Here is a 19,954-nt window from a genome sequence, read left to right on the forward strand (position 1 = left end):
CCCTCTGGAGGGATGCACTCTGCTTATCCAATTCGAAAGAGTGTTTGGCACAAGCTGGCAAGTCGAGGTTTAGGGACCCCAGAGTGCACTGTCTGGAATCAATGTAATAATATGCATCACTTAGCCACACATAGATAACCATTTTCACCTTATCCACTTGGGGCTCAGATGCTGGTGGCAAATTAGCACATTGATGTTGGCCAAAAGTTCAAGAGTTCACGCCTTTACATGTAAAAGAAAAAACGAGACCCGTGAAAAAAGATAGATATTGAGAGAAGAGCTGTAAAAGGGTGTACTGTGGGAACAATAAATGAACAATAAAACTCCTAAAGGAAGGTGTGTTTTTGTTAATACTGAAAATATAAAATACAATGACCTCATATCCACACTGTTTTCATACACAGTGAAGTCAGTTCCAACCCTTACAAATATCTCTCTATTGTAGTATAAAAAATTGGGCTGTTATATAAAAAATGCACCTGTTACTTCAGAAATAAGCTTGTTTATTTGAATTGTGCATGCCTAAATAGAAGAAAAGATCAGAAAAACCTTTCAAATTTAAACATCTTCAGTAGAAAAGAATGAGGATTTGCCGAACTGACAATACAGAGCTTATGACAAATCAGCGCCTGATATTTGTAGTAATATAAGTGAGGACATGTGTGTTCTAAGAGTTTCAAAATTAAATGTGAATAGTCACGGTTCTAAATCAACATTATGCACGCGATTGAAAATATCTCACTGCACTGAAAGTTTTCAGTGGATCAATCGGTTGGCCACAAGTATTTGGAAGCCAAAGATCAAGAGCATCTACACTAATATTTTAATCTACTAGGAAATTCTGAATCACTGTGTGTTAAGGCAAGGAGATGTTAATGCTGCCAGTTACTTTACGCAATTGCCCTATTTTCACACCCAGTTTTCATGAAGTTTATTAAAGACATGTGAGTTTTACTGAACCTTGCAAATATTCGGTTTATGCCAGTCAAGCATTCAAGAAAGTATTATATTTGTCTTTGCTTCAAGTAAAAAAAATGATTTAAGCAAAAATCTTTGATAAACTTGGTAATAGATTCTAAATTTCAAGAAGTTACCTTCAACTGGTGGCACAAACTATGCATATTAAAAGATAGATTTAGTTAATCTTGCATAACTGCACATCTCATATTTGAAAAACAGATGGCAGTGAGTGAATGTGATTAGGAAAGTCTACTAACCCAAAACATTTAATTATCAAAATCACTAAGCAAAGCTTAAAATTTAAATCTGTGTGGTTGGCGACAGGCAGTAGTCTTCAACAAACACAAAATAAATTACTTCCTTTTTATGTCCCAGTAGACAGAAAAAGGAAATTAACTTCTTCATTCAGCAGTCATCTAATTCCAATTCAATGCATGATCAAAGGAAGAGTAAGCATTTCCTTTTGACTCTGCAAAACGCAAAGTAAATATCACCTGCCTCATTTCTTCAAATAAGGAAGGCAGCAACTCATTCTAACAGAAAACATCAAATATAATTATCAAGAACTTGTAATGGTTGGCCATTGTTTTCTAATGTATTCAAAGTTAATTTGAAAATTAGAAAATTAATAAATCCGAATTGTGTTACAGGTGGATAAAGATCCACTCATAATGGTAATGGTTTCCAATCATTATAAAATTGTCAGCCCAGCATTGCAAACACTCCCTGGCAAAATCTAGGTGTTGGTGGTCAAATGAACATTGAACTAAGCTAAAGATGTTTCAGAACATTTACTTTTCTTAGAATTCAATGTAAGATTTGAGAAAACACATCGTTTTTAATGAGGATTGTTGGGAGTGCACCCTGCATTGTTTAACAATAAGATTTACATTGTTCCAACATTTAAGATGATGTCGTATTTTACAGCATTTTGCAACAAAAAAGGCTCATACAGAATCTGCTCCCTTCTTTCAATTCGGTCAAGGCTAATAAGAGATAATGAAAACAGAAGCGAAAATTATTTTGCCACATGTCACCAATAGTCTTGGTAGGTCAGTCAAAGATGGTACAGTTTACTTTGTTCTAGAAAACAGTTGACAGGATTGTTTGTTTTTTGTATTCATCTAAATAGAGTAGTTATCTTTATGATCTACAGTAACATTTTAGTCACTGAACAAAAACCATATTGCAATCTAACATTTGAAAGGTTAACGCAAGCTAAGAATACTAATGATTCCCATTTAGTTTCCACTGTTGCAGAGTGCACACATTTTGTTTAGGGTTTGGAAAGAGAGAAAGCATTGCAAAAAAAAAAAAAATGCTGTCACTACCCCAGCATTGAAATATATTCGTCCAACAGTAGACATCAAATGTCTTATAAAACTGAATGTTTTTTGTCCACAAATGCCAAGAAAGATAAATAAAAATGTCCTACAATAATTCAAATATGCATTTGACTTTAAGTTAGTGTCCAGTGCATCATCTCTCTGTATCTCTTTGCCTCTACCCTTGACTCCAGGACCAGTGCTGTCCTGACAGAATGTCTGTCAGACATCAAGTCTTGGACGAGAGCGAACTTTCTTCAGTTGAACTGCAACAAGATCAAGGCCCTCCTGATTCGCACCTCTCAGCGCCTCCACATCTCAGGCACTGACAGCATCACCATTCAAGGATGCACACTCCCAACTTGCTAAGCCAGTCTGGAACCGTGGTGTCTTGTTTGATCTTTAGCTATCCTTTCTACGCACATCTGTGTCATGATCCAATCTGTCTTTCCCCACCTCTGCAACATCGCCCGGCTCCGCCATTGTGTCACACTTCAGGCCGCTGAAACACTCACACACGCAATTCTTAACATCCAGGCTTGACTACGCAAACTCACTGCTTGTCGGCTCCCCAATTCCTCCCTCCATAGGCTGCAGATCATCCAGAATTCTGCAGCCCATGTCCTCTCCCACACCGGGCTCCGTGACCCTATCACCCTCAGCCTCGCCCGACTCCACTGACTTCCCATCACACAGAGGATATAGTTCAAGATCCTGGTCCTCACCTTCAGAGTCCTCTATGGCCTCATTCCCCCCTATCTCTGCGACCTCCTAACCCCCAACCAACCTGCCCGTTCCCTCAGCTCAGCAGGCTCCGGCCTACTTCACGTCCCCCACCTCTCCCAGCCCACCATTGGCAGGCAGGCCTTCAGCCACTCTGCCCCCACCTTCTGGAACTACATACCGCAGTCCCTCCGCCTCGCTTGCCTCCTTCAAGACCAATCTCTAAGATCCTCCTCTTCAACCATGTTTTCGAGCACCCTCCTTCACCCCCACCCCTCCACCTTCCCAATCCCAACCCCCAGCTCGGGTCCAAAACACTGAGTGTCCAATGCCTTGGGACATCCTCCCGACGTGAAAGGCGCTATACAAATATAATTTTGTTGTTGTTGTTGTTGTTGCGTTATTACCATGCTTAATATGGAAAAAAACAATGAATTAAGATGCTAGAAGTGACTTTAAAGCCTGAACTACATTTTTGAACTTTAAAAATCCTGTGTCGAGTCTTATTTTAGCTTGATTTAATATACTAAATATCTACATTTAATACCTACATGCTCCCCCTTGGTGACATCATCCGCAGACATGGGGTCAACTTCCACATGTACGCGGATGACATCCAACTCTATCTTTCTGCCTCCACCCTCAACTCCAGGCCCACTGCTGTCCTGACAGACTGTCTGTCGGACATCAAGTCCCGGATGAGGGAAAATTTCCTTCAGTTGAATGTGAACAAGACTGAGGCCCTCCTGATTGGCTCACGCCTCAGCACCTCAGGCTCTGGCAGCATCAACCTCCATGGTCGCACACTACAACTCACCGCCAGTCAGGAACCGAGGTGTGTTGTTCGACCCTCAACTGTCTTTTCTCCCCCACATTCAAGCCATGCCCCATTCTGCCTTCCCTCACCCCCGTAACATCGCCCGACTCCGCCACTTCCTCACCCCTCAGGCCACTGAAACTCTTGTTCATGCCTTCATCACCTCCAGGCTCGAGTATGCAAACTGCTTGTCGGCCTTCCCAACTCCTCCCTCCGCAGGCTGCAGATAATCCAGAACTAACTCTGCAGCCCGTGTCCTCTCCCGCACCAAACTCCGTGACCCCATCTCCCCCACTCTCACCCGACTCCATTGGCTCCCTATCCTTCAGAAGATCCAGTTCAAGATCCTGGTCCTCACCTACAAAGCCCTCCATGGCCTCGCCCCACCCTACCTCTGCAACCTCCTAACCCCCTACCAAACCGCCCGTTCCCTCCACTCAACTGGCTCTGGCTACTCTACGTCCCCCGACCCACCCGCCCCACCATTGGCGGGAGAGCCTTCAGCCACTCTGCCCCCAATCTCTGGAATTCCATCCCCTAGTCACCGCCCCCTCCTTAGCCTCCTTTAAGTCCCGCCTCAAGACCTTCGTCTTTGACCATGCCATCGGCCACCCACCTTCCCCTCCCCTCCCTTACCCCCCCAACCCCAGCTCGGGTCTGAAATGCTGTACTCTGTCCAGCGCCTTGGGACATCCTCCCGACGTGAAAGGCACTATACAAATGTAATCTTGTTGTAGTATACCACTATCCCTGGAGCTTTTGATTCTTGTTTAGTACAATTAAATCAATTATTAACGAGAATATCAACAAAGCAAACAGAATTGTCTTATACTACATTAATAAGGGTGATTACATCAGAAGTAAAGCTGGTCTTTTGCTTTTAACTCATTATGTAGCTGCCCATGATTGAATCCTTCAATAAATATCAAGAATGAAGAAACAGCTAGATCATAACATTTTCCAGCAATTTTTACTGCACATAATGCAGTCAATCCAATTTTGCTATATATTCTGCGAAGGGCTTTGAGACGTCTCAACAACATGACAAGGCGTTATATCAAATGCAAGGATGATTATTATTATTGCAGGAGTGACCTATGGTGTACTTATTCACCATAATCTGCATCAATCTTATGTCATATATGTTCCTGACACATCTCATCCAGTCCCAGCCAATTTACACTGTACTCCCACTTCTCTGCAGAACAAATGGCAGCAAACAGTGTGTGGAATTATATGCAAATAATTTCACAACATTACATCATCTCAAGTTACAATGCTTCCGACACACCCGACATCAAGGGAGCAACACAAATGTGAATGGTGTAGAATCAATTGTCATCCAAATTGTAGTAAGTATTAACTATAAGGGAACCCCATTATAGCACCTCCAGTAATGGTGGCTTGCTCACTGGTGCCTTATAGACCCATGCCCACTGGAAAGCAGTATATCTGGCTTCTGATGCTAATGGCTTTCTTAAAAAAAGGCCGACTTCTTTGTCACCACTGAAGTCACTCCTTGCATATTTTGTGCACGTGTAGGAAGCGCCACTGATGTCTTTTCAGATGTGACATCAACACTCCCGAATATAGTGTGCAACATGTGACTTCAGCGCCAGCCTGCCGTGAAGAAGGCTATTTCGCATGCTTCACTTAGAGCATGGCCATCAATATATTGGACCCAGGGAACCTTTCTGTAACTTTGCCCTGATGTGCAAATGCGCAATTGAAGAGGGAAATTACATACACAACAAATGACTAGGATGGCACACGAGTTTACATATCATTTGCAGAACACAAACTGGAACCTGCTAGCTCTAAACTAGAATTTTTATAACATATCAACAATCATAACTCGAACATGTTATGAAAATAAAAACAAGACCACAAAAGTTATGCTTCATTCCCAAGAACAGCAGTTCTCCTTATGATTTATTACTGGGGCGAATTCTCTATCAGCCAGTTGATCTCTCACAGGAAAAAAATTACTAGTGCTGTGATGAGCATTTCCTTTTCTCCAAGTACAGGAAGTCGCTCTCTCTCACGCACATATTCGAGATTATTGCATATTCAGGATAATATCAGATGAGAACAAAATACACAGTAAGTCATGCATTTCTGAACACAACACATTACCTTTTACGAAATGCCACTAATGACTGAGATGTAAGAGTCCAAATGTTCAATAAAATATTTGTATTGCAACAATATTTCTAAATCAATGTTCTGCATTACAAGGCAAAGCAAGTCTCTACAGACTCAAACTAATGCAATTAAACAGTTTAAAATAATGAATTCCAGGCTGGTGTCATTGCAAGTTCGCTCGTCAAAGATCACCACGAAGCCAAGAAACAAAAACAATCAATTGACCATTGTTCCATGCGATTCTTCCCTCTTTCAAAGCGCACTGGTATTTGGCCGCTCAAGTAGGACAATGGAGCTTTGCACTTGACGGGGACACAATGACATAACAATCATGTCAATTGGTATCTTTGTGACAATCATCCTATATAAACCTTTGAAAATTAAAGGCTGAATTAGACTATTTGATTTTTCTCAATATTGTTGTGCAGTCTACACTTCAACAGATTTAATTTTTCTGTGAAGCACTTTGAGGCGTCTCAAAGATATGATAAAGCACCGTATCGAATGCAAGCATAATAATGATCATTGCATTTGATATAGCGCCTTTCAAATAAGGAGGATATCTCAGAGTGCTTCACACGATTACAAACCAGTTACAAGCCAGGATGGCTCGTCTTCCTGCAGCTCTGCGCCATACAAAATAAAGTATGGTATTGCGGTTTCAATAAGAATTAACTGCACAGTCTGCAAAGTACTGTTCAAATGATGAAAAGCTACACCGATCATAACATGTAATACCATGAACAAAAGCTTCAATTTAACTTTAGAGAACACCTTAGAAAACGCGAAGAAGAGGAAAGTACACATGGCTGTACGACACTCTTTGTTTGATAGTTTCCTAGCACTTCACTGATGGCCAATAGGCTAAAACAGCTGAAGGGTACAGATTGAAACCAGATCCAAGTACAATAATGATGGCATCAAATTGCTTCAGAGGCAAGAGTTCTACTAACTGAGTTAAGTTAATTACAGTTAGTTATTGCTGCACAGATTCCTATAAATGTTGGAACATCTGGTGTTGAAAGAAATTTATGAGGTTAAATGTTCTGTACATTTTTATTTTGTGGTGTAAAAAAACAGACAATAGAGTTTTACATCTGTGTCCAATAGTATTCAATAATCCTTCCATTTGTTTTCTTCCTTATTATGCCCTAGCAAAAAGTCCCCTTTCTTGTTCTGCTGTTTCAATTCAAGAACACAAGTTTAACAAAGAATTACAAAAGTATACAACTTTCAAGCAAACCAGTTACCAAAATAGAAACAAAAAAGGAGGAACAGGAGGCCATTCAGCCCATCAAGCCTGTCCCACCAGATTATTTAACCACAATTTCTTAATTCCAATGCTCCTTCCTGTCACCATACCCATTTGTACCTCCACTACCCAAGAATCCATCTATTTCTTGAACATCTCTATTTTGGCTGCGATTTTAAGTCTCAGCTCACTTGTAATAGACTGTTAAAAGTTGACACACATTGTCATTTTTCTTCTTTATTAAAGAAGATTAGATTTATTATAATTTGCCTGCAATTACAACACAGAGCACTCAAAGGCATAATATTTGAACATCTCTGGCATACTGTTTTACAATTAAGAATTATATTAGTGTAGCAAGTGCACAAATACAGCTGCAGAGTTTCAAGGTTACTCTTACAGAAAGTAGAGACAGTTTATTTTGATATCAACAGTTGTAACAAAGGAGCGGCCGCTAACAGCTTTATACCAAAAAAAAATCAACCGCACAGCAAGTTCTTGCATTACAAGAAGTGGTTCCTGACCTCACATCATAAATGGGAAGTGGTGGAGGTTAGTGGTTTGGCACTTCTCTACAAGTAAAGAACAAATGGCTTAGTCACTCTCAAACATAACAACTACAACAAATTACATTTGTATAGCACTTTTCACGTCAGGAGGACCTCCCAAGGCCCTGGACAGTCTGGTATTTGGATCCAAGCTGGGGATTGGGATCAGGAGGGGTAGAGGGCAGTGACGGAAGGGGGAGGAGGGTGACCGAACGTGCGTCCGAGGAGGAGGCTCTTGAGACGGGCCTTGAAATGGGCAAGACACCTCCAGGCTCTGAGGATCCTGTGATTGCATGGCATACACATACTTGGGGAAAACTAACCCCATGTTTGCAGATAATGCCATCAAAGGGGGAGCAGGTACTTAAAGAAAAGGATGGAATCTTGAGGTACCACACAGACAACAGTGTGACGGTGAGACGCTACACTGCAAAGGGCGCTGTATAAATGCAAGCTTTTATTGTTGTTGATCTGAGGAAAAAACATGGGAGGCAACAAAGTGGAGGCAATAGGTTAAATGTGATTGTAACCAAGGAAGTGTGGAGGTGGATGGGAGAGGCCTTCAAAAAGGGTATTGGGTCAACAGTGTCAAAGGCAGGAGAGACGTCAACAAGGATGAGATGGCAAAGGGAGTTCTCCAAATCCATGCTGGACCTCAATTAAATTAACCATGTCCTTTCCTCTGTATCGTCCCAACAGCCAGCATTATTAAACTCACCACTCAAACAGGAACAAATCAAGTATCAAATGCATTTTCCCTCGCTTTCTAGATACTCAATGAAACAGTTCCAATTTTGCTACTTATAAAATAGTTCCACCAAGTTGACACGTGTGAACCCATCACTTCAACTTGACGCCACACATTGAAAATTGATAAATTAATCAAGACAGGATGTAACCTCATGAAAAATGCACATGTCTGGTCTTTCCTGCTTCACGCAGTGCAATGTCCCAGTTTTAAAAGTCATTAACTCGACTATTTATAGTCCAGTTAATGACTTATCATCTCGGATTAGGTTTCGTTACTTTCCTTTTTTGTACACATGAATATTTTATACAAAGTGCAAGGGTTTTCAGAGGTATGGGAACAACTTGAGCAGTTTTTTTATATATATTGTTATATATGAATATAGGTTAAATAAATATTCTAAAAGACAACCTTTCATCCAGAATGGAACTTAGCATTAGGCAAAAACATCATGAAGTCAAGGAGTTATAATTTTATAGCGGTTAAGTATTTCCTGTTCGGGAGGCATGACAGTTTGTATATGTTGTTAATGTGACAATAAGCGACTGTCTGTAATCAGTGGACAAACAATACCACAACACAAGTTCAACTCCTTTATTACAGAAAGGGAAAACAATCAGTGAATTTAGACACTGGGGTTCCTCGTTACGATCTGAGTTTGAAACCAGACTGATGGGATGAAAGTCTTCTCTAATTGACTGCTGTAAAGGGTGTAATCTGAAATTTGGGTAATTCAATCTTAATCCAGTCCTTTATGAGCATAGGTTCAGAGCACAATACTTTAATACCATACTTTAATACCAAAGTAGCAGCAGAACAGTTGGTGTAGAAAATGTCAAACTGGCACAGTGTAAGATGGAGCAGAGGTTAGGAGGTAGGAGACAGAGTTAAAAGGAGGCATCCTCTGTCTGACAGTCAGTGACAAGTTGGGTCCCCCCAGGGAACAGTGTTGTGGCCTCAACCTTTTACACAAAATATACACAACCTGAATATACAAACAGAGAAGTATTTCCAAGGTTCCTGGTGTCACTAACCTGGGAAGTGTCGTTAATTGTGAGGACAGAAAACAATTACCATGGCTGATAGAATTAAAGATATTTGAGGCATTGAGGTTGCACACTTTGGAAATGAATGGTGAAAACAGGTTCTGAATGGCGGAAACTCATGTGGAAATTGATGAGCAAAGAGATTTAGGGGTCTAATGTAAACCTATAAAAATCTAGTTTGCAGGTACAGAAAGCAATCAATAAAGTTAACACAGGGTTTGCAAATAACAGCAAAGAAATGCTGCTGCAGTGATACAGAGTGCTGTTCAGACATCATTTGGTGTATTGTGTCAGTTTTGGGCATCTAATCTTAGAAATGATTCAAAAGCCTTGGAGGTTGTCTGGTGATATTTCACTAGATTAATATCTGTGATGAAGGGGCTTAAACAAGAGACTGGCTAGGCTTTGCTTATATTTCATTGAGCTGAAGCATCAAGTTATCAAGTAAATTATTCTTCATTCTGGAAGAAACATTCAAAAACAAAGGGACACAATCTTTAAATCACAGCCAAACAGGTTTAGAGCTAAACTGGTTAGAAATGAGTGAATCATTTCCTTTCACAGAAGGTTGCAAAATTAAGCAATACCACTGTCCTAGAAGACAGTAGAGACAGAATCAATTGGATTATTTCAAAGGGGAAAAATAGATACTCGGAAAGTGTTTTTTTAGGGGTGGGGGGTGAAGCAAAGATATGTATAGAAATTGAATTAAAATATATGCTATGATCTAATAAATTGATGCAAGAGACAATTTGGGCTAAATTACCTCCTCCTGTTATAATAATCCTTGCATATGATATAGCGCTTTATCACATCTTCGAGATGTCTCAAAGCGCTTCACAGAATATACTGTAAAATTAATTGACGGTGTATTTTGTGGGCAAAATGCAGCAACCAACTGTTCTACTGAGTCCCTATTTTTTGATCATTTAATCATCCTGTGAAAAAAAAACTGTACCTTTGTGAGAGTGCTTAACGAGAACACTGGGTGCCAGAATAGAAAGTGTTCCATTTCCAGAATTAATGGCTCTCACCTTGAGAAGGACAAAATTTGCCCAAGACTAGAGATCGAAACGCAAGAGGTGACCTTTACCCCTTCACATTTTGATCGGCAGTAAATACAGCAACTGGTGCTGTGTCAGTCCTGTACACCAAGACGCGTTTAATCAACTAAATTATGCTCCACTATCATATAAGATGCTATGAATCACACACGCTGAATTTTTCAGTTGTGTGATGCACACTATCTGATTAATTGATCTCACTCCGGAGCTAGCCTGATGCCACTTTACCCATAAAGCAACATCCATCACTTACTACATTTCCCCCCCAACCCCCCGTTCAGCAGCACTGCTATTGACCGATACTTCTCTCTGCACCTCAATCAGTTTTGGAAAACAGTTTAAAAATTCTGGTCTTAAAATCTTCAACATTCCTTTTGTTGCAATCAGTTTGATAATAACGTTGAAAACAAAGTAAAGCAAAGTCCCTCAATTACCCGCACTCCAGTTATTCACCAACTTTGGGAAAGTGGATGACCCAATCAGTCTCTGATCTCTCAACTATCAGGAAAACAGTCACCTCCAACTGTCCAGCACCTTGGGACATCCTCTTGACGTGAAAGTTGCTATATAAGTGCAATATTGTGGAGGTTGAAATCTGGTTTGGTGCAAGCCAGTTTTATCCAGTCCAATGATCTTAATGCAACTGGACCAGGGATTCCCAAACTGGGGTCCACAAACTCCTGGGGAGGGGGGTGCAGTGGATTTGGGAGACATAACAGAAGTCCAAAGGCCATGAAGTCTAGGTGTACATTGGACCCCATGCAGCCTGCGGAACAGATGAGAAAAGTGTGTTCCTGTGGTTCCAGTGCAAGGTATATAAGGGCAGGCTATTGTGGAGGCTATTGGGGAGGAGTGGGGGAAGGCCTTGCTACTCCACTGGGTACCAGGGTTTCACGATTAGATTGTTGGTATCCAATGCTGTTGTTTACATTAGACAACAATCTTCTGCCATTCTGTAATTCAGTTTACTTTTACAGGGTTTTTGTGTATTCTGTATCCTTTTATTATTAACATGCCTGAAACGTAGGTCTACAAAACATTAACTTGCACCTTAAATATGTAACCATTTAAAATATTTCTAAATGCTGATAAGCTCAAAGAAACAAAATATTAATGGCACTGCAGCACTGCAATTATTATCTGACACCAAGACAGATTCAAGTAAACAGTCATCTGATAAAATACATAATCAGGATGTCCCTGGACATAGTTTCTCTAAAACCAAATTATGATTGATGTTTGTTCACATTCTGTAATCAGTTGTAAATTATATATACTCGCAAATCTAAGATAAGTAATCTGCAGCAGATATTTTAAATCATTCTGTGAAATTTTAGATGAAATGATGAGTATGTAATTCCAATCATTAAAAATTATACTGAATATTAATAAAAATCTGATTGCTAACATTTTGAGCAGGGATTGTCCCAGATTTCACACCCTAAGCCTTTTGCTTGCCAGCAAACTTGCATATTTTCAACCACTAAAGTTTACTTGTCTATCATTGCTTTTGGGGGGGGGGTGGGGGCTATTAAATGTTTAAAATTATAAAAGGGTTTAATAAGGTTACCAACTTGTTGGAGAGTCTGTAGCCAGGGGATACAAATATAACACAGCGACCAGTGGATCTAAAAGAGAACTTACGAGCAACTAAGAAGGTAGCAAGATGGTGGAACTTGCTGCCTGATTCAAAAAAAAGCAAGACAGACTTTCAACAACAGCAACAAATTATATTTGTATAGCACCTTTTATCACACAATAAAATTATTTATTTTATTTAGAGACGAATAGAAGGGTATTGGAGAGAGCAAGGAATGAGTGAAGATTTGTGTTGAGTATAAACACAGACAGGGAATGGTTGTGCTGAGCAGTCTTGCTTCCGTGTTCTACATTCTTTGCAATATCTTTGTAAACAAACAACAGATAAACATCTCTGCATTCTTCACGCTTTCACCTACTATGTACACTAGCGATCATTTCACCCTTCTTTGTTAAGTCAATGAAAATATTTCAGCCTCTAAGGAATCATCTTGCCCCTCACTACATTCCAGGTCTTCAATGCTCACACTGAAATTGTTTCTTCAGTACTCATGCATTGAGATCAAGAAGTTCATCTCATTCATTTGTCCTTGTACCATTCAGTGCTAAAAACTGTGGAATTCCATCAATGCAATATTCCAGTGTCCTACTTAAACGCTTGACAGTGTATTCTACTGCATAAAATTATGTCCAGGAATAGTACTCTACCCAACAATTTACAAATCAAATTTGTAGTTTACAAGTTCTTCTGCCACTCCTTTGTGTAGCTCTACTTTGTTCAATTTCTGTAAAACCATTCCATATCAGGTATCATAAAGTAAATTGCTGCAAACACTTCTTCAACAGCTTGTAACTAAAAGTATTATTTTCTGAATGTTCAGTACTTTATTGATTGAGGGAATATGGATACATTTGGGCCAATAAATAGAACAGAAAACATACATAAAGAAAAAACTACAAAGATTCCAGGTGAACTGATGATAAATCACTAAAACTAATTTTTGTGAATGAATTGCTTGTTCCGAGACATCCTCCCGAAGTGAAAGGAGCTACATAGATGTAAAAGTGTTGCTGTTAATATACATTCTACAACTCTTAAATATTAACTAATCTTCTTTCATTTCACTAGCAACTCACAATGTAAAAGTTTTTTTTTTTAAAAAAGGCAGGAATTAAACTGCTTACCCAACAAATATCTCATTGCTTCTGAAATTATCCAACTCTTAGGGAAATATTTAAACTTTGCATCGAACTGATCTTTAAGTACTGTCTATCTAATACACAAAATGCCACTGTGCATAATGGTTCAGTGAAACTGCCTTAAGATCAATTTAAATCCGGCTGAAAATATCTACATTTCTGAACATTATACAATATACAACAATGCGCTATTGTTTCTACTTCTGGGTGGGTTTATTGTGAATAAAGTTCATCTCTGAAGCAGAAAAAATACTGATATTGGTAGCTTACTGCCACAGAGATTGCAAAGTAGTCAGGGGTACCTTTATCCTGTACTTCTGAGAAACATACAGAACTGAAGTACTTTTTTTGAGAAACCCCCCCAAAAAAAATTAGCAAGCTAAGCAACAGAAGTCATCACATACCTATTCAGGCTAAAATGCGGTCACTGATCTATATAGATTTCCTAACCTTTGAAGGTACAGCTCTCTACAAAACAGTCACCATTTGTCACTTTAGAACTGTGGACATGCAAGCCTGCACATGCACAATTATTGCAATTCAATCTGACACACCCATTCAGGCATTTGTTTTAAAGCTTAGGATTTAGCATTTATGCACATATATAACATAATATTCTGCATTTTATACTCTGGGGGAAAAAAAACATATTACATGTGTTCCATTTTCAGACCATTGGTGGAGCAGTTGATAATAATGCCTTATGTTGTCTAAACATTTCAAAAAGCTCACACTCATACTGAATCGTGACGATCTGTAGCAACTAATTTGTGTCCCACAAAACAGCCATCAAGTCAATGACTAGTTTTATCTGGAGGTTTGTTGGCCAGTCAGGACATTGACAGTCTCTTTGCTTTCAAAAGGGGTCTTGGATGTTCACCTGAACAGTAACTCAGGACTTTGGTTTAATGTCTCATCTGAAGGACAGCATTTCTGATAAGACAGCGCTTTCATACCACTGCACTTGGGAGTGTCAACATAGTCTATGAACTCAAAGTCCTGACTCAGAGAACAGGCTGACATGTAATTTAAAATATTTTTTTTCAAAAGCTAAGCATGTTTAGTACGTTAACCATAGTACATTAAGAATCTTATTAATCACAATTTAAAACGGCAGCTCACAGATTGCATTCCTTAAATGGAACATTTTTTCAACATTTAAATTTCACGAATTGGAAACCTTCATTAAGATGCTTAAATGCATAATCAATGTAATCAAATGCTTCAGAAATAGACCAGAAATCAACACATACATCACAGCTAATCACCAAGTTTGTTTTCCTTAAACTAAAGCAAATTTCATAATAATTTAAATTATCTCGGTTTTGTCTTTATATAAGATTTATAAGTGCCATATTCTGAGCAGTAAATCTCTATAACATGCTCAAGAGTATTTAATCAATAGAGTACTTGATCAGATTCTATTACAAAAAATTGGTCACTCACTCCACAGCGATTTGTGGGACAATGCTGTGCGCAAACTGCCTGCCATGTTTCACCTACAAAAACACTTCACAGTATATACTGTGAAGCACTTTGAGATGTCTCGATGTGATAAGGTGCTATATCAATTGCAAGGATTATTATTAAGCTTAATATTTTTTTAAAACAAAATTTGTCAACATCAGCAGTTTTACGTAAACAATGGCATAAATTCCATTGAGGCAGAGACAAACATTGAGGCTAAATAGATAAATAAACCGTTCCTGGAGTTTCAAATCAGCAACGAAAATGTTATTGTATCAAGAATTGTCAGTTGAGATTGTTTGCTCAACATCACTGAATTCCACAGCATTACTTATTTCTAACCAATTGCTTTGTAAAGGCAAAAAAAAAAAATCCACTGGACTTTTTTAAAGCTATCAGTTTGTTAGCAGACATCAAACACCGATAAGCCTAAATTTGTCGACAGTCTGGGCTGAAGACAATTCTCTCTGATAAGAGAACCAACAACAAATTACATTTGTATCGCACCTTTCAGGTCAGGGGGACGTCCCGAGGTGTTTCTTAAGTGATTTGATTTTATCCAAATAAAGGAAATAAGGAAGTTTTCATTTTGCTTTGGACCACTGCTCAGCAGCTTTCCCTCTACCTGACGCAACTCACAGCCGACCCGAGAGCACAACTCGGGTGAGAAAACAAAAACCACCTGATGTATTTTTTCAAAAGCTTGGCATGTGTTCAAACAGCAACAGTTGTGAATAGAGGCGTGGTTCGAGCCGTGGGGGGGGGGGGGGGGGGGGGGAAATCAACACAGCTACACCCACCCATCATCCATCCACGTAAAACATGTATTCCACGTTTAACAACTTCAACCAGAATAAATTAAAAAGGGCAGACAGAACGGGCAAGCGAGGGAAGGAGCCAACAATGTTCCATCTTCGCGTTCACAAACCAGCTTTTCTGCAGCTCCTGCAGATATTAGCGATCAGAGATCAGAAGATGAGTGAGTCAGTCAAACCCGTTTGCTTTCTACTTCGTTTTACTCACTTAATGTAATATCTGGCCCCTTCAAACGAGTAGCCTTCCTCCCAGCCGGTCGGTAAATCTAACCAAAAAACAGGTGAAAGAGGCTGAGTAAGTGAGGGGAGGGCTGATGACTGAATCAATCAATCGATCAAATCAATAAATAATTAAAATGCTGCGAAATAAACTGCGATCGCGACAGATGAAGCTGGAGAGTTGTTGTTGTTGTTGTCAGCCCCACCAGCAGGTCTGGTGACTGTCTCTCGATCAGACCCCGTTTCCCTTCAGCAGCTCCAGTCACAGCAGATTCCCTCTCCTGCAGAGCTTTATGAACGCCACATTCTGAGCAGTAAAGCTCGACAACGTACTCCAGAATTATAACCACTTCAATGCAGAGCACGCGATTATATTCTACACAAGAAAACGGTCAATTCACTCCATAGCTTCCCCCCACAACCCAAACTTCCCTCAAACCCAAACCCCTCCCCACCCCCCCACACACACACACACAGTTCCAGCCTCTCAGTCTGCCACAGTGGGGAAAGGTATTAACCATTCCAATGTATTCCAGCCCCCCCCCCCATACCCAGTTGCCATCAGCCTCCCCCCCCCCATAGCACCAGACTCTTTGCCCCCAGACCCACCCCACCCCATAGCACCAGCCTCTCCCCCCTCGACCAACCCCATAGCACCAGCTTCTCCCCCCCAGACTCCCTATAGCACCAGCCTCTCCCCCCCAGACCCCCACAGCACCAGCTTCTCCCCCCCAGACCCCCATAGCACCAGCCTCTCCCCCCCCAACCCCATAGCACCAGCCTCTCCCCCCCAGACCCCCACAGCACCAGCTTCTCCCCCCCCAGACCCCCATAGCACCAGCCTCTCCCCCCCAGACCCCCATAGCACCAGCCTCTCCCCCCCAGACCCCCATAGCACCAGCCTCTCCCCCCCCAGACCCCATAGCACCAGCCTCTCCCCCTCCCCCAGACCACCAGCCTCTCCCCCTCCCCAGACCACCAGCCTCTCCCCCCTCCCCAGACCACCAGCCTCTCCCCCTCCCCAGACCACCAGCCTCTCCCCCTCCCCAGACCACCAGCCTCTCCCCCTCCCCAGACCAGCAGCCTCTCCCCCCCCCAGACCCCAGCCTCTCCCCCTCCCCCAGACCCCCAGCCTCTCCCCCTCCCCAGACCACCAGCCTCTCCCCCCTCCCCAGACCACCAGCCTCTCCCCCTCCCCCAGACCACCAGCCTCTCCCCCCTCCCCCAGACCACCAGCCTCTCCCCCTCCCCAGACCACCAGCCTCTCCCCCCTCCCCCAGACCACCAGCCTCTCCCCCTCCCCAGACCACCAGCCTCTCCCCCTCCCCCAGACCACCAGCCTCTCCCCCTCCCCAGACCAGCAGCCTCTCCCCCCCCATAGCACCAGCCTCTCCCCCCTCCCCAGACCCCAGCCTCTCCCCCCCCAGACCACCAGCCTCTCCCCCCCATAGCACCAGCCTCTCCCCCCTCCCCAGACCCCCAGCCTCTCCCCCTCCCCAGACCACCAGCCTCTCTCCCCCCCCCCACCAGACACACGCGCACAGAGTTTGGGACCGAGGTCCGGCGCCGCCTCGAAACAACCCCGAATAAACTAAATAAATAAAACTTACAACTCAACACTTTCCACAGAAACTTGCGGTCAGTCAGTCAGTCAGTCAGTCCCCCCTGTGTGTGGGGGGGGGGGGGGCTCTCCGAGTCCCAGTCCCAGTCCCGGGGGGGGAGGTGGGGGGAGAGACTAAACCGGGGACAACCGGAGCCGCAGCGTCTCTCTCTCTCTCTCCGCAACAACTAACTGCCCACCGGGCCCCGGGCACAGCCGCTGCCGCCCACCGCTGCAGCCTGAGCTGAGGGGGGGACCTGGAGCCGGAGCCGTGACTGGGAAGCGGGAGCCAGAGCTGGAGAGGGAGAGAGAGAGAGATGGGGGGGAGGGGGGAGACAGAGGGAAGAGAGGGGGGAACCTGAGGAGGGGGGGAGTGGGTGTGTTGGGCCCGGACCACCCACCCACCCGCCGCCGGTCGAGGTCGAGTCCCTCCCCCGAGTGAGTGTCGGGGCGCGGTGCTGTGGGGTGAGGGTCGGGTCGGGTCGGGGAGGGTCGGGTCGCCGCTGCCCTTTACCTGGCGCTGTCCTGTGGCCGCTGATGACGGCCTGGCCCGTGGCGGGATGGAGCCAAGTGGTGCTCTGAGCCTCCTCACTGTGTGAGGAGAAGAGAGAGAAAGAAAGAAAGAGAGAGAGAGAGAGAGAGAGACGGCGTTAGTGTTTATTGTTAATAATAATAATAATGATGATGATGATTTACGACAATCTCTCCGCAGCCCCGAGACCCTGATCTCCCCCCCCACACACCCACCCACACACACACCCACACACCGCACTCACTTGAGGAAGAACACCCGTCCGCCCCGGGTGACACCGTGAGACCAGGCGGCGGGTAACCGCAGCAGCTCGTGCCTCAGCTCCGCCATGTCTGGAGCGGCGGAGAGTCCCCGCGCGCAAGCGCACCCCGAGCCCAGGTACCAACCGCCGCGCAGCAGCGCGCGAGGCAGCGGAGTTGGGGGGGGGGGGGAGTGGGGGGCGGGGCGAGGGGTGGGTGGGCGGGGCGAGGGGTGGGAGGGTGGGGGGGCGGGGCGCGAGGGTGGGGGGCGTGGCGAGAGGGGACGGATCGACGGACGGGCGAGGGGGAGGGGTCAGGAGCGAGAGAGGGGGAGGGTCGGGAGGGAGGGTAGGGGTCAGGAGGGAGGGAGGGAGGGGGAGGGGTCGGGAGGGAGGGGGAGGGGTCGGGAGGGAGGGGAGTGGTCAGGAGGGAGGCGGAGGGGTCAGGAACAAGGGGGAGGGGTCAGGAGAGTGAGCAGGAGGGAGTGGGGTCAGAAACAAGGGAGGGGGAGGGGTCAGGAGGGAGGGGGAGGGGTCAGGAGGGAGGGGGAGGGGGGGTCGGGAGGGAGGGGGAGGGGTCGGGAGGGAGGGGAGGGGTCAGGAGGGAGGGGGAGGGGTCAGGAACAAGGGGGAGGGGTCAGGAGAGCGAGCGGGAGGGGGAGAGGTGGGGAGAGTGGAGGAGGGAGGGGGAAGGGGAGAGAGGGAGGAGGAGGCACAAGGTTAAGGGAGTGGGGGGGTGTTGGAGAGTGACAAGGTGGCGAGGGAGGGGAGGGAGTGGGAAAGGGGGTGAGTGAAAGGGCCGGGGGGACGAGGGATGGGGGGGGAGACGAGGGAGGGATGAGCGGGAGAAAGAGCCGCGGGTGGGGGGGGAGTGGGCGGGGCAGGAGGGACGAGGGGGAAGTGCTCTGGGGCGCTACCCTGCGTGAGCGGATGCACAGGCAGCGGACCGGGCACGTACCGGGGGGCAGTGCACGTGCGCTCGCTCTCCCGGCACAGCGGCCGAGCAACGGCTGCCACCCCGCGCGCGCAGTCAGTGGGATTTACACACCCTCCTGACGTGCACGGCCCACCCGCCCGGAATCAGCCGGACAAGGAAGAGGGAAAAGGCGGGGAAATGGGATGAGACGCTCCCCGATCTAACAGAATCGCGGGATCGCCTCGTCGGGCTGAATGACCCACTCTGCTTGTGCTACAATTCCACCCTCGGCAGCCGCTGGCGCCCGTCCGCGCCGTGGTCAGCGAGGTCACCTCGCAAGCGAGAAGACCCGGGTTCGATTCCCGGGCCGGAATTCCACACGCCTCCAGTTGTTCGTCGCTTGGCAGATCGCTTTCTGGGGGCAATAATCCCACCCAAAAAAATCGGTGACTCAGTCCACGACTGTTTGTGGGACACGGCTGTTGGCAGTTGGCTCCAATGTTTTGCCCACAAAGTACACAGTCAATTCACTTTACAATAATATATTGTGTGAAACGCCTTTGAGACGTCTCAACGGTGTGATAAGGCGCCATATCAAGTGCAAGGATTATTGTTGTCATCCGAACGCGAGAGCACGTTCATGCATACTTTCAGCCTTGTTCAGAGCACTACCATATCAACAACAACAACAACAAGATTCCATTTACAGAGCGCCTTTCACGTCGGGAGGACGTCCCAAGGACGTCCCAAGGCGCTGGACAGTTGGGTCAGGACCCGAGCAAGGGGGAAATGGTCAGGGG

At 44.5% G+C, this 19,954-nt stretch overlaps 1 protein-coding gene across 11 annotated transcripts in view; it reads right to left on the bottom strand.

The window, feature by feature from the left end:
• plekha5 (pleckstrin homology domain containing, family A member 5) overlaps nt 1-18,388 on the bottom strand; it is a 130,495-nt gene extending 112,107 nt beyond the window's left edge. For all 11 annotated transcript variants that reach the window (XM_042335936.1, XM_042335947.1, XM_042335939.1 and 8 more), the window contains exons 1-3: nt 18,245-18,388; nt 17,983-18,059; nt 15,858-15,915 (exon numbers count right to left, since the gene is read on the bottom strand). In XM_042335936.1, the coding sequence (XP_042191870.1) occupies nt 15,858-15,915; nt 17,983-18,059; nt 18,245-18,330 (221 nt within the window). In that variant the 5' untranslated portion in view covers nt 18,331-18,388. The remainder of the gene's footprint in view (nt 1-15,857; nt 15,916-17,982; nt 18,060-18,244) is intronic.
• Between the last annotated feature and the right edge of the window lie 1,566 nt (nt 18,389-19,954).

This window comes from Callorhinchus milii, unplaced genomic scaffold (assembly GCF_018977255.1).
Source record: "Callorhinchus milii isolate IMCB2004 unplaced genomic scaffold, IMCB_Cmil_1.0 Scaffold5, whole genome shotgun sequence".
Taxonomy (NCBI): Eukaryota; Metazoa; Chordata; class Chondrichthyes; order Chimaeriformes; family Callorhinchidae; genus Callorhinchus; species Callorhinchus milii.